Raw genomic sequence first — 14,997 nt, forward strand, 5'->3', positions numbered from 1 at the left:
AACTAATGGAGGAAAAGCTTGATGAGGTTATGAGACATTTACACAGTCTCAGTGTATCTCTTTCCCAAATATTTATTAACAGCAAAGTAGAAAAAATAATATTCTGCCAGGAATATCTCCTGGTAGATACCACCTTTACCAGGAGATTGAAGGTAACATCCTCAGTAATGAAATAAATTGAAATCGTGCCCATCCGATAAGATGCAATGTAAGGAACATATCATCACTTCTGTAATATTGCTGCAAAGATGCATAATCTGATTCTAGTCCTGAAGAAATATTAGGCAAATCCAAATTTTGGGAGACATTCTATAAAATAACATTTGGTAATTTTTAAAATTACCAGTCATGAAAGAGAAAATCTGAGGAACTGTTCCAGACTGAAAGAAACTAAAGAGACATGACAACAATGTGTAGTTCTGAACAATGTGTAATACTATGTGTAATTCTGAACTGGATCCTATTGTTGTAAAGGACATATTGGAAGAATTGGCAAAATTGAATGGGATCTGAGGGCCATATGGTAGAAATATATCACTCTCAATTTCCTGATTTTTATGGTTGAAAATGCCCATGTTTTATAGGAAATATCAGTGTTGGGATATCAGATCAGCAACTTATTCTCAAGTGGTTTGGGTGAAAAGTCATGGTGTATACTGTATTTCTACTTTTTTGTAAGCTTGTGATTGTTTTTTAAAATATTTTAAAAAACACTTTTGGTACGTAAAAGGATAAAATTCATTTATTTGAAAAATCCACATAGCTGATCTCCTAATGATGCTGAATAATGGAGGTAGATAATACAGTTCTAGTAAATCAAACAGTATTCTTTTCCTCCTTATGTATTTTTAAAATTTACTTAAAAAATTTTTTTTACTTTATATTGGAATATAGTTGATTTACAGTGTTGTGTTAGTTTCAAGGGTACAGCAAGGTGATTCATTTATACATATACATATGTCTATTTTTTTCAGATTTTTTTCCCATGTAGGTTATTACAGATTACTGAGTAGAGTTCCCTGTGATGTACAGTAGGTCCTTGCTGATTATTTTATATATAGTACTGTGTATCTGTTAATCCCAACTTCATAATTTATCCCTCCCCCCCACCACCTTTCCCCATTGGTAACTATAAGTTTGTTTTTGAAGTCTGTGAGTCTGTTTCTGTTTTGTAAATAAGGTTTTTTACATTCATATATAAGTGATATCATATGATATTTTTCTTTGTCTGATTTACTTCACTTAGTATGATAATCTCTAGGTCCATTCATGTTGCTGCAAATGGCATTATTTTGTTCTTTTTTATGGCTAGTATTCCACTGTATATATATATTACCACATCTTCTTTATCCATTCATCTGTGGATGGACATTTACGTTGCTTCCATGTCTTGGATATTGTAAATAGTGCTGCAGTAAATTTTTGGGTGCATGTATCCTTTCGAATCATGGTTTTCTCCAGATATATGCCCAAGAGTGGGATTGCTGGATCATATGGTAGCTCTATTTTTAGTTTTTTAAGGAAGCTCCATACTGTTCTTTATAGTGGCTGTACCAATTTACATTCCCACCAGCAGTGTAGGAGGGTTTCCTTTTCTCCACACCCTCTCCAGCATTTATTGTTTCTAGACTTTTTGATGATGGCCATTCTGACCAGTGTGAGATGATACCTCATTGTAGTTTTGATTTGCATTTCTCTAATAATTAGTGATGATGGGCATCTTTTCATGTGCCTGATGGCCATCTGTATGTCTTTTTTTTTTTTAATTGAAGTATAGTTGATTTACAATGTTGTGCTAACTGCTGTACAGCAAGGTGATTCAGTTATACATATATATATATATACATTCTTTTTTTCGTATTCTTTTCCATTATGGTTTATCATAGGATATTGTATGTAGTTCTCTGTGCTATACAGTGGGACCTTGTTGTTTATCCATTCTATATATTAAAGCTTACATCTGCAAATCCCAACCTCCCACTCCATCCCTCCTCCAACCCCCTCCCCCTTGGCAACCACCACTCTGTTCTCATGTCCATGATTCTGTTTCTATTTCATAGGTAGGTTCATTTGTATCATATTTTAGTTTTTATTATTATTATTTTTTTAATTTATTTTATTTAATTTTTATTTTTGGCTGCGTTGGGTCTTAGTTGCTGTGTGCAGGCTTTTTCTAGTTGCAGCGAGCGGGGGCTACTGTTTGTTGTGGTGCGTGGGCTTCTCATTGCGGTGGCTTCTCTTGTTGTGGAGCATGGGCTCTAGGTGCATGGGCTTCAGAAGGTGTGGCATGCAGGTTCAGTAGTGTGGCTCACGGGCTCTAGAGCGCAGGCTCAGTAGTTGTGGCACACGGGCTTAGGTGCTCTGTGGCATGTGGGATCTTCCCGGACCAGGGATCGAACTGGTGTCCCCTGCATTGGCAGGTGGATTCTTAACCACTGCACCAACAGGGAAGTCCCTGTATCATATTTTAGATTCCACATATAAGTGATATCATATGGTATTTGTCTTTCTCTTTCTGACTTACTTCACTTAGTATGATAATCTCTAGTTGCATCCATATTGGTACAAATGGCATTATTTCATTCTTTTTTATGGCAGAGTAGTATTCCATTGTATATATGTACTACATCTTCTTATCCATTCATCTGTCAATGGACATTTAAGTTGTTTTCATGTCTTGGCTATTGTGGATATTGCTGCTGTGAACATTGGGATATGTGTATCTTTTTGAATTATAATTTTGTCTGTATATATGCCCAGGAGTGGGATTGCTGGATCATATGGTAATTCTATTTTTAGTTTTCTGAGGAACCTCCATACTGTTTTCCACAGTGGCTGAACCAACTTACATTTCCACCAACAGTGTAGGAGGATTCCCTTTTCTCCACACCCTCTCCAGCATTTGTTATTTATAGACTTTTTTTTTTTTTTTTTTTTTAAATTTTTATTTATTTTATTTATTTATTTTTGGCTGTGTTGGGTCTTCGCTGCTGCGCGCGGGCTTTCTCTAGTTGCAGCGAGCGGGGCTACTCTTCGTTGCAGTGCGCAGGCTTCTCATTGCGGTGGCTTCTCATGGCGGAGCACGGGCTCTAGGCGCGTGGGCTTCAGTAGTTGCGGCACATGGGCTCAGTAGTTGTGGCTCACGGGCTCTAGAGCACAGGCTCAGTAGTTTGTGGCACATGGGCTTAGTTGCTCTGCGGCATGTGGGATCTTCCTGGACCAGGGATCGAACCCGTGTCCCCTGCATTGGCAGGCGGATTCTCAACCACTGCGCCACCAGGGAAGCCCTATAGACTTTTTAATGATGGCCATTTTGACTGGTGTGAGGTGGTACCTCATTGTAGTTTTGATTTGCATTTCTCTAATAATTAGCAATGTTAAGCATCTTTTCATGTGCCTATTGACCATCCGTATTTCTTCTTTGAAGAAATGTCTATTTAGGTCTTCTGCTCATTTTTGGATTGGGTTGTTTTTTTCTGTTGTTGAGATGTATGAGCCATTTTTATATTTTGGAAATTAAGCCCTTGTCAGTCGCATTGTTTGCGAATATTTTCTCCTGTTCTGTAGGTTGTCTTTTCGTTTTGTTTATGGTTTCCTTTGCTGTGCAAAAGATTGTAAGTTTGATTAGGTCCCATTTGTTTATTTTTGTTTTTATTTCTATTACCTTGGGAGATTGACCTAATTTTCTTAGGTCAATTGTTACAATTTATGTCAGAGAATGTTTTGCCTGTGTTCTCATCTAGGAGTTTTATGGTGTCTTGTCTTATGTTTAAGTCTTTAAGCCGTTTTGAGTTTATTTTTGTGTATGGTGAGAGGGTGTGTTCTAACTTCATTGATTTACATATGGCTGTCCACCTTTCCCACCACTTGCTGAAGAGACTGTCTTTTTCCCATTGTATATTCTTGTCTCCTTTGTCAAAGATTAATTGACCGTAGGTGTGTGGGTTTATTTCTGAGCTCTCTATTCTGTTCCATTGATCCATATGTCTGTTTTGGTGCAAATACCATGCTGTTTTGCTTACTGTAGCTCTGTAGTATTGTCTGATATCTGGAAGGGTTATGCCTCCTACTTTGTTCTTTTTCTTCAGTATTGCTTTGGCAATTCTGGGTCTTTTATGGTTCCATATGAATTTTAGAATTATTTGTTCTAGTTCTGTGAAAAATATGGGTAATTTCATAGGGATTGCATTAAATCTGTAGATTGCTTTGGGTAGTATGGCCATTTTAACAGTAATAATTCTTCCAATTCAAGCGCATGGGATATCTTTCATTTCTTTGAATCATCTTCAGTTTCCTATAATTAATGTTTTATAGTTCTCAATGTATAAGTCTTTCACCTCCTTGGTGAGGTTTATTCCTAAGTATTTTATTTTTGGGGTTCCGATTTTATTTTATTATCATTTTAAAATTTTATTTATTTATTCATTCATTTTTGGCTGCATTGGGTCTTCGTTGCTGTGTTCCGGCTTTCTCTAGTTGCGGCGAGAGGGGCCTACTCTTCGTTGCGGTGTGCGGGCTTCTCATTGCGGTGGCTTCTGTTGTTGCAGAGCCGGAGCTGTAGGCGCACAGGCTTCAGTAGTTGCGGCATGTGGGCTCAGTAGTTGTGGCTTGTGGGTTCTAGAGCACAGGCTCAGTAGTTGTGGCGCATGGGCTTAGTTGCTCTGCGGCACGTGGGATCTTCCCGGACTAGGGATTGGCAGGTGGATTCTTAACCGCTGCGCCACCAAGGAAGTTCCGGGGTTACAATTTTAAAAGGTATTGTTTTTTTACATTCCCTTTTTGATATTTCACTGTTGGTGTAAGGAAATGCAACCGATTTCTTTTTTTTTTTTTTTTTTTTAATTTACTTATTTATTTATTTTTGGCTGTGTTGGGTCTTCGTTTCTGTGCGAGGGCTTTCTCCAGTTGCGGTGAGTGGGGGCCACTCTTCATCGCGGTGCGTGGGCCTCTCACTATCGCGGCCTCTCTTGTTGTGGAGCACAGGCTCCAGACGCGCAGGCTCAGTAGTTGTGGCTCACGGGCCTAGTTGCTCCGCGGCATGTGGGATCTTCCCAGACCAGGGCTCGAACCCGTGTCCCCTGCATTGGCAGGCAGATTCTCAACCACTGCGCCACCAGGGAAGCCCGCAACCGATTTCTGTATGTTAATCTTGTGTCCTGCTACCTGGCTGAATTTATCAGTTCTAGCAGGTTTTGTGTGGAGTCTTTAAGGTTTTCTATATATATTATCATCTGCATATAATGATAGTTTTACCTCTTCCCTTCCAATTTGGATACCTTTTATTTCTTTTTCTTGTCTGATTGCTGTGGTTAGGACTTCCAATACTGCGTTGAATAAAATAGATGAGAATGGGCATCCTTGTCATTTATTTATTTTTTTTTTATTTGGCTGTGCCCGGTCTTAGTTGTGGCACTCGGGGTCTTTGTTGCGGCATGCAGGATCTTTAGTTGCAGCATGTGAACTCTTAGTTGTGGCATGTGGGATCTTGTTCCCTGACCAGAGATTGAACCTGGGCCCCCTACATAGGGGGTGCAGAGTCTTAGCCACTGGACCACCAGGGAAGTCATCTGGGCATCCTTGTCTTGTTCCAGATTTTAGCATGAAGGCTTTCAGCTTTTCACCATTGAGTATTATATTGGCTGTGGGTTTGTCATAAATAGTTTTTATTATGTTCCCTGTGTACCCACTTTGGTAAGACTTTTTGTCATGAATGGTTGTTGAATTTGTCAAATGCTTTTTCTGCATTTATTGAGATGACGTGTTTTTTGTCTTTTCTTTTGTTTATGTGGTGTATCACATTGATTGATTTATGTATGTTGAACCAACCTTGGGAACTTGGGATATATCCCACTTGATCGTGGTGTATGATCTTTTTATGTGTTGTTGGATTTGGTTTGCTAATATTTTGTTGAGAATTTTTGTATCTCTATTCACCAAAGATATTGGCCTGTAATTTTCTTTTTTGGTGTTGTCTTTGGTTTTGGTATCAGGGTGATGGTCACTTCATAGAATGTCTTTGGGAGTGTTCCCTTCTCTTCCATTTTTTGGAAGAGTTAAAGAAGGATCAGTATAAGTTCTTTGTATGTTTGGTGGAATTCTCTTGTGAAGCCATCTGGTCCTGGACTTTTGTTTGTAGGGAGTTTTTAAATTACACATTCTATTTCACTTCTAGTGATCAGTCTGTTCAAATGATCTATTTCTTCTGGATTCAATTTTGGTGGACTGTATCTTTCTAGAAACTTGTCCATTTCTTCTAGGTTGTTGAATTTGTTGGCATATAATTATTCATAGTACTCCCTATGGGTTTTTGAATTTCTGTGGTATCAGCTGTTCTGTTTCCTTTTTCATTTCTTACTTTGTTTATTTGGGTTCTCTCTCTTTTCTTCTTGGTGAGCCTGGCCAGAGGTTTGTCAATCTTATTTATCCTTTCAAAAAACCAGCTCTTGGTTTTCTTGATTTTTTTTTTCTATTGTGTTTTAGATCTCTATTTTATTTATTTTCTCTCTGATCTTTATTATTTCCTTCCTTCTGCCAACTTAAGGTTTTGTTTGTTCTTCTTTTTCTTATTTTTTTAAGTGGTAGTTTAACGTTGTTTATTTGAGATTTTTCTTGTTTTTTTTGAGGAAGGAATGTATTGCTATGAACTTCCCTCTAAGAGCTGCTTTTGCTGCATCCCATAGTTTTTGTATGGTTGTGTTTTCATTGTCTTTTGTCTCAAGGTATTTTTTAATTTCCTCTTTGATTTCATTGTTGACCCATTGGTTTTTTAGTAGCATGTTGTTTAGTCTCCACGTAATTGTTTTCTTCTGTTTCTTTTTCTGTGGTTAATTTCTAGTTCCATGCTGTTGTGGTCAGAAAAAATGCTTGAGATAATTTCTATACTCTTAAATTTGTTGAGGCTTGTTTTGTGCCCTAGTATGTGGTCAATCCTAGAGAATGTTCCATGTGTGCTTGAAAAGAATGTATATTCTGCGTTTTTTTGGATGTAATGTCCAAATATCAGTTATGTCTAACTGTTTTACTGTATTGTTTAGGATTTCTGTTGCCTTATTGATTCTCTGCCTGCAAGATCTGTCTATTGATTTGAGTGGGGTGTTAAAGTCTTACTATTATTTTATTCCTGTCAGTTTCTTCCTTTGTGTCTCATAGTAGTTATTTTCTGTATTTGCATGCTCCTATATTAGGTGCACGTATGTTGACGAGTGTAAAATACTCTTCATGTATTCTTCTTTTTATTATTATATAGTGTCCTTCTTTATCTTTCTTTATGGTTTTTGTTTTAAAGTTATTTTGTCTGATATAAGTATTGGGACCCCTGGTTTCTTGTCATCTCCGTTAGCATGAAATATCTTTTTCATCCCCTCACTTTCAATCTGTGTGTGTCCTTTGCCGTAGGGTGGGTCTGTTATAGGCAGTGTATTGTAGGCTCTTGTTTTTTTATCCAGTCTGCCACTCTGTGTCATTTGATTGGAGCATTTAGTCCATTGACATTTAAAGTAATTATTGATAGGTATGTATTTATTTCCATTTTAAATCTTGTTTTCCTGTTTTTGTATTTCTTCTTTGTCCCTTTCTGTTTTTTCTTTTGTGGTTTGATGGTTTTCTTTTGTATTATACTTATGTTTTCTTTTTTTTCATTTTTGTGAATCTATTATATGTTTTTGATTTGTGCTTACCTTATTTTTCAAGTATGTTAACCCCTTCCTATATCTATTGGGTTGGCCAAAAAGTGCCTTCAGTTTTTAAGTGAAAATAAAAGACACATTTTTCATTTTCACAAGAACATTATTGAACAGTATATTCACCCTTTTGTTCCACTACCTAGTGCCATTTTTCAGGCAACTTCATAATTCCATCTTCCCAAAACTTTTTATCTTTTTGAGCAAAGAACTGTTCCAGGTGCCTTTTACAGTATTCCAGGGAATTGAAATTTTTTCCATTAAGAGAATTTTGTAAAGACCAAAATAAATGGAAATCTGAAGGTGCAATGTCTGGTGAATACAGCGGATGAATCAGAACTTCCCAGCCAAGCTGTAACAGTTTTTGCCTGGTCATCAAAGAAACATGTGGTCTTGTGTTATCCTGATGGAAGATTATATGTTTTCTGTTGACTTATTCTGGACGCTTTTCATTGAGTGCTTTCAGTTGGTCTAATTGGGAGCAGTACTTGTTGGAATTAATTGTTTGGTTTTCTGCAAGGAGCTCATAATAGAGGACTCCCTTCCAGTCCTACCATATTCACAACATCACGTTCTTTGGATGAAGACTGACCTTTGGTGTGGTTGGTGGTGGTTCATTTCGCTTGCCCCACGATCTCTTCTGTTCCACACTATTGTACAGGATCCACTTTTCATTGCCCGTCACAATTTGTTTTAAAAACAGAATGTTTTCATTACGTTTACATAGAAAATCACATGGGGAAATACAGTCAAGAAGGTCTTTTTCACTTAGCTTATGTGGAACCCAAACATCAAAGCAATTCACATAACCAAGCTGGTGCAGATGATTTTCAGTGCTTGATTTGGATATTTTGAGTATGTCAGCTGTCTCCCGCATGGTATAACGTTGATTGTTCTCAATTAATTTTTTGATTTGATTGCTATCAACTTGGTCTGCCCGACTGTGGAGCATCGTCCAGCGAGAAATCTCCAGCACAAAACTTCGCAAACCACTTTTGACACGTTCAGTCAGTCACAGCACCTTCTCCATACGCTGCACAAATCTCTTTTTGCATTTTGGTTGGGTTTTTACCTTTCTTGAAATAATAAAGCACGGTATACTGAAAGTGTTGCTTTTTTTCTTCCATTTTCAATATTAAATGGCTACACAAAAATTCACCAATTTTGAGAAGTCTTTTTTTAAATGCACGCTGATATGACAGCTGTCACATACAATCTAACAAAATTGTTTTGAATGAAGTTAAAGAGAGCTAAGTGCCACTAGAGCCATCTTACGGAAAAAACTGAATGAACCTTTTGGCCAACCCAGTATTTCCCTTAGACTGGTAGTCATATAAGCTCAAACCCATAGTAGGAAAAAAAACTACATTTTCTTACTCTTCTCCTCATATTACGATTCTGATGTCCTCTTTTACATCTTCATGATCATTCTTTTGCTCTTCATTGTGGTTATCATCACTTTCACAGAAATATTTTGATTTTTTTTTTTTAATCTGTGTACTGGCTTATTTAAGTGATTTACTTTCCAATTGTGATTTTCTCTTTTCTGTAGATTCTTCTTTTTTATTTAGAGAAGACCTTTCAATATTTCCTTTAGGATAGGTTTAATATTGCTGTATTCTTTAGTTTTTGCTTTTCTGAGAAATTCTTTACCTCTCTATTCTTTTTTAATTTATTTATTTTATTTATTTTTATTTTTGGCTGTGTTGGGTCTTCGTTGCTGCGCACGGGCTTTCTCTAGTTGCAGTGATGGAGGGCTGCTCTTTGTTGCAGTGTACAGGCTTCTCGTTGTGGCTTCTTGTTGTGGAGCACAGACTCTAGGCGTGCGGGCTTCAGTAGTTGTGGCTTTTGAGGTCTAGAGTGCAGGCTCAGTAGTTGTGGTGCACGGGCTTGGTTGATCTGCCGCATGTGGGATCTTCCCAGACCAGAGCTCAAACCCATGTCCCCTGCATTGGCAGGAGGATTCTTAACCACTGTACCAAGGAAGCCCTCCTTCTGTTCTAAATGATAATCTTGCTGGGTAGAGTATCGTAGGTTGCACGCTTTTCCCTTTCAGGACTTTGAATATGTCTTGCCACTCCCTTTCAGCCTGCAGTGTTTCTGTAGAGAAATCTGCTGATAGCCTTATGGGGTCCACTTAACTCTTTGTTAAGTATTGTGTGCAGATGTGGAGTAATTAACTCTTTGTTTTTCTTTTGCTGCCTTTAGAATTCTCTCTTTATCTTTAAATTTTGCCATTTTTATTATATGTCTTGATGTAGGTCTGTTTGGGTTTATCTTATTTGGAACCCTCTGTGCTTCCTGAACCTGCATATCTGTTTCCTTCTTTAGGTTTGGGAAGTTTTCAGCCATAATTTTTTCAAATACATTTTTGATCCACTTTTCTCTTTCTCCTTCTGGGATCCCTATTATGTGTAGATTGGAATGCTTTATATTATCCCATAGGTCTCTTATGTTGCTTTCTTTTTTTTTTGATCTGGTTTTCTGTCTGCTGTCCTGATTGGGTGGTTTCTGTTATTCTATCTTCCAGGTCACTTATTTGTTCTTCTGCATTGTTCATTCTGCTTTTCATTGCTTTTAGCTCAGCTTTCGTCTCTGCAAATGAGTTTTCTAATTTTTCTTGGTTCTTCTTTATAGCTTCTTGTTCCTTTTTACAGTATTCTACATTTCCATCAATAGTCTTTCTTAATTCCTTCAGTATTTTCATTATCTCCTTTTTGAAACTGGTGTCTATTAGAAGAGGTATGTTTCATTGTTTGTTCTTTCAGGGGAATTCTCTTGGTCTTTGGGAGTGGTTGCTGTGCTTCTTCATTTTATTTATATTTTTCTTTGTGAGTTTAGGAGAAACAATTATATACTGTGGTTGTGGAGGGCTATTTATACGTGGGGGTGTTCCTCTGTAGCTTGTGTGAGTTTAATATATTTGGTGCAAGGGCTGTTTTTAGTATGGATGCCTATCGCCTCTTTCCTCAGCGTGTGCTGGTTGTTATTTCCTTGATAGCGGGTGTGCAGATGCGGCAGCTCGTGCCTGGTCCTCAGGTTTGTGGTGGCGGCTCAGGAGCACCCTAAGAGCATATAATGGGAATCGAGGTGGCTTGTGACCACTCCTGGAGTCCAGGCAGGCAGCGGCAGGGCCTCAGGACCACTCCTGGGGTCCGGGAGGGAGGAAACGAGGCTTGCAACCCCTCCTGCGGTCTGGGATGGAGGCAGTGGGGACTTGCGACTACTCCTGGCATCTGAACGGGTAGTGGCAGTGGATCGCGACCACTCCTGAGTTCTGGGAGGGAGGCAGTGGGGGCCAGGAGACCACTCCTGGAGCCCGTGCAGGCAGTGTCCTGCCCTCTGAGACCACACACACAGGGAAAAAGGCTACAATCCGGGTCCTGCCCCTCCTCTCATGCACCCCCAAAACAATGGCGACTGGCGTCTAAGGCGGCCCAGGCTTCCTCTGAGTACACCCTCAGTTGCGCTTACACTGGATTCCAGTCCCCCTGCAGGCTGTTTCCACACGGCCAAACCTAGTTCTCTCTCTGGTTCTGATCTCCGAAGCCAGAGTTCCAGCACCCAGCCCCTGCCCGCACTGGTGGAAGAGTGTCTCAGGCTAGGGAGTGCAGGGTGGCAGCACTGACCATCTGTGTAGTTCTCCCTCTGCTCTGGCTGCCACAAACCCAGTGCTGCATTCACTTATGAGGCTCAGAAACTCCCTTCTGTCCTAGCCAATCTCCTCACCTGTGAGGGAGTTCCCAGGGTACAGGAACCTTTCCTCTTTCACAGCTCCCTCCCAGGGGCGCAGGTCCCATCTCAATTGCTTTCTCGCTTTTTTTTTCTTTTTTCCTACCCGCTTACTGGAGATTTTCTTGCCATTTCAACAGTCTGAGGTCTTCTGCCAGCTTACAGTAGATACTCTGTGAGAATCATTCCACATGTAGATGTATTTTTGATGTATTTATGGGAGAAGGGGAGCTTCATGTCCTACTACTCCACCATCTTGATCACTCCTCTGTGTGTCTTCTTTGGAGAAGTGTCTAGTTAGATTTTCTGCCCATTTTTTGATTGGATTGTTTGTTGATACTGAGCTGTTGAGCTGTTTGTATATTTTGGAGATTAATCCCTTGTCAGTCACATCATTTGCAAATATTTTCTCCAATTCTGTGGGTTGTCTTTTCCTTTGTTTATGGTTTCCTTTGCTGTGCAAAAGCTTGAAGTTTTATTAGGTCCCATTTGTTTATTTTTGTTTTTATTTCCATTACTCTAAGAGGTGGATGCAAAAAGATATTGCTGTGATTTATGTCAAAGAGTGTTCTGCCTATGTTTTTCTCTAAGAGTTTTATAGTATTCAGTCTTACATTTAGGTCTTTGATCCATTTTGAGTTTATTTTTGTGTATGGTGTTAGAGAATGTTCTAATCTCATTCTTTTAGATGTGGCTCACCAGTTTTCACAGCACCACTTATTAAAGAGACTTTCTTTTTTCCACTATATATTCTTGCCTCCTTTTTCGTAGATTAATTGACCATAGGTGTGTGGGTTTATTTTTGGTCTTTCTATCCTGTTCTGTTGATCTGTAAGTCTGCCTTTGTGCCAGTACCATACTGCTTTGATTTCTGTAGCTTTATAGCGTAGTCTGAAGTCAGGGAGCCTGATTCCTCCAGCTCTGTTTTTCTTTCTCGAGATTGCTTTGGCTATTCAGTGTCCTTCTGTATTTTGAATGATATGTAATCTCATTTATTTTGGATGTTTTTCTTTTTTTTTCATTTTTGATGAGTAAGATTGCTTATATATTTTCTTTCAGAACTAATGTTCTGATACTTATTAAGGTAGCATAATTTTCCTCTCTTTACCTTCAAAGGTTGCTCAAGAAACAGATGTTAGAGCACAGATTCGTCTGCAGTTTCGTGATGTCAATGGAGAACTTGTAGCTGTGCAGAGATCTATGGTTTGTACTCAGAAAAGCAAAAAGACAGAATTTAAAACCCTGGAAGGAGTCATTACTAGAACAAAGTAAGTGTTTATTATATATTTGAATTATCTGTTCATTTTTTTGTCTTTAGGTCTGTAAAACTATGGTTTTTTCCTACTACTTTAAGTTTATTTTAGGGGAGCTTATTAATTTTTTAACAGACTTTATCTTTAGAGCTGTTTTAGTTTCTTAGCACAACTGAGCAGAAAGTATAGAGAGCCACCTTGACTCTACACCTGCGCAGCCTTGTCCACTATCAACATTTAATTATTTATTTGATACTATTTATCAGTTAAACAGAATGATCCCATTAATGATTTAGTGATAATGCTCCACTCCTTTGAGTAATTTATGGACAGTTGCTGAATTGAAGGTGCATAATCACTCAAATATAGATTGAATGAATGAAAAGTGCTAGTAATCATGTCTATAGGGAAGGATGAGATAAGCAGACAGGTCCCTTTCAACTGCTGTCATTCTGTTAAGGGCAGGTATCATATTGTAATGGGTATGGATATTGGAATTAGGTAGGCTGCCCTGAATTCATGGCTTTATCCTTGTTGAGCAAATTACTTATCATCTTATCCCTTCCTTTCATTTACTCATTTGTTAAACTAGTTAAATAATTTCTTTATTTAATCAATAATGTGTCACACCTGTCATGTGCTAGGTACACTGTACTAGCTACTGGCTTGTCAAGTGGATTCTTTTCACTGGCTTTCAGACATACTCAGGTCTCTCCCACACCTCAGATTTCATTTCACTCCAGTTACGGTCTGTCTCCATCTTCCCCTTTACAGGCAGTTTTTTCAAAAGAGTTGTTGATACTCACTGTCTCCATTTCTTGACATCCTCCTGACTCCTACTCTAGCCCTATTCTTGTACTGAAACAGCTCCAACTAAGGTCACAAATAACCTCTGTATTAATTAGGATAATGCTATTGCTATACAAAATAGACCTCCTTATCTCAGTGAATGACACCCCCATCCGTCCAGTGACACGAACCTAAGTCTGTCTTGACAGCTTCCTTGCCATCTATATTCAGTTCATTACCAAGTCCTATGGATTTAGCCTAACTGGCTCTTCAGTCTGTTTCTCTGCATCTCTGTGAGAACCATTCTTGTTCAAGCTACCATCATCTTTCCCTGGTCTAATGTCTTAATCTCCTGGTCTATCTTTGTCCATTCTGTCCCCTTACAAAACATTCTTAGTACATTCAGTGTAATATTTTCAGAATACATATAAAATGACAGTAAAGACAGACACTGCGTCCACTCACCTAATCTAGTTGTTAACAGATACTGGACAGAAGATATGAAAGAAAATGGTCAATTTATCCTTCTGATGAAAGATGCTGAGAGATCTCTTGGAATCCAAGGGCAGGGATGCTTCTGGCCCTGGGTATAATGAAGTAGGGAACTTATTTAAAAGACCCTGAGGCAATTCTGTCTATTTGATTGCTTTGTCAGTGTGACCGTAGAACTTAGGTCTGTTGATTAAGAATCTTCCTTGGATTTGCTTGGATGGGCATCACTAAGGTTTGCCTTTACACTCCTTTTACTGTGTGTCTTTTACTGAACAATCCCTTATCTAAGCTGTATAGTCAAAAACAAAACAATACAAAAATAATTGGCAAAAATTATCTTTCTTCTAAATCAATATAATTCACACTTTGAAAACTTATTTACCATAAAATAAAAACAATAAAATATTACATATAAGGCAAATATTTTTAAAGTTTTAGTAATGTACATTTCATGTATATACAACTCATTTTTTATACTATCAAAAATTTATTTCATGAGAAAAGTCCAAATGTATTGCTGCTTTCCTAAGATTTTATTCTGAATCATTGTGGTAAGTTCAGTTGATATTTCTTTTCCTCCTATTTAAATATATACCTATTTTTCAGCAATGAGGTTTTACTGACCTTACAGAATAAATTGGTGACTTTAAAAATAAATAAATAAATAAAAAATAAACTATACAGTCTTTAGATGTTTATAAGTACCTTTGCCTGTCTGTTATGTATCATCATGTTTTGTTTTATTCTTTTAAGTCTCTTATTTTCAAGTTCTGGGGATAGAAGATAGTTTATTTTCCTCTACGTATTGTCTATAAATGTTTTAGATTATTATATTAAAAGTCCAACTATGTAAAAAAAAAAATTCTGGCACCTTTTCCCTATCACCGTTTTACATTTTCATTAGGGAACTACTGAGTCATTTAAGAGTTATACTTTTTAATATGAGAAAGCTATCCACAGGGAGTGGATGAGGGGCCTTTTTTTTGTTTTTTGTTTTGCAAGTACAGCATGAAAGATTGATTAAGTAACAGAATATTTTACATAAGTTCTTG

The 14,997-nt window shown here is 37.9% G+C and overlaps 1 protein-coding gene across 4 annotated transcripts in view; it reads left to right on the top strand.

Moving 5' to 3' along the window:
* The window catches only part of RAD50 (RAD50 double strand break repair protein), a 244,957-nt gene that overhangs the window by 148,363 nt on the left and 81,597 nt on the right, over nt 1–14,997 (top strand). For all 4 annotated transcript variants that reach the window (XM_061189584.1, XM_061189587.1, XM_061189585.1 and 1 more), the window contains one exon: nt 12,528–12,679. In XM_061189584.1, the coding sequence (XP_061045567.1) occupies nt 12,528–12,679 (152 nt within the window). The remainder of the gene's footprint in view (nt 1–12,527; nt 12,680–14,997) is intronic.

Source organism: Eubalaena glacialis, chromosome 4, assembly GCF_028564815.1.
Source record: "Eubalaena glacialis isolate mEubGla1 chromosome 4, mEubGla1.1.hap2.+ XY, whole genome shotgun sequence".
NCBI classification, from domain to species: Eukaryota; Metazoa; Chordata; class Mammalia; order Artiodactyla; family Balaenidae; genus Eubalaena; species Eubalaena glacialis.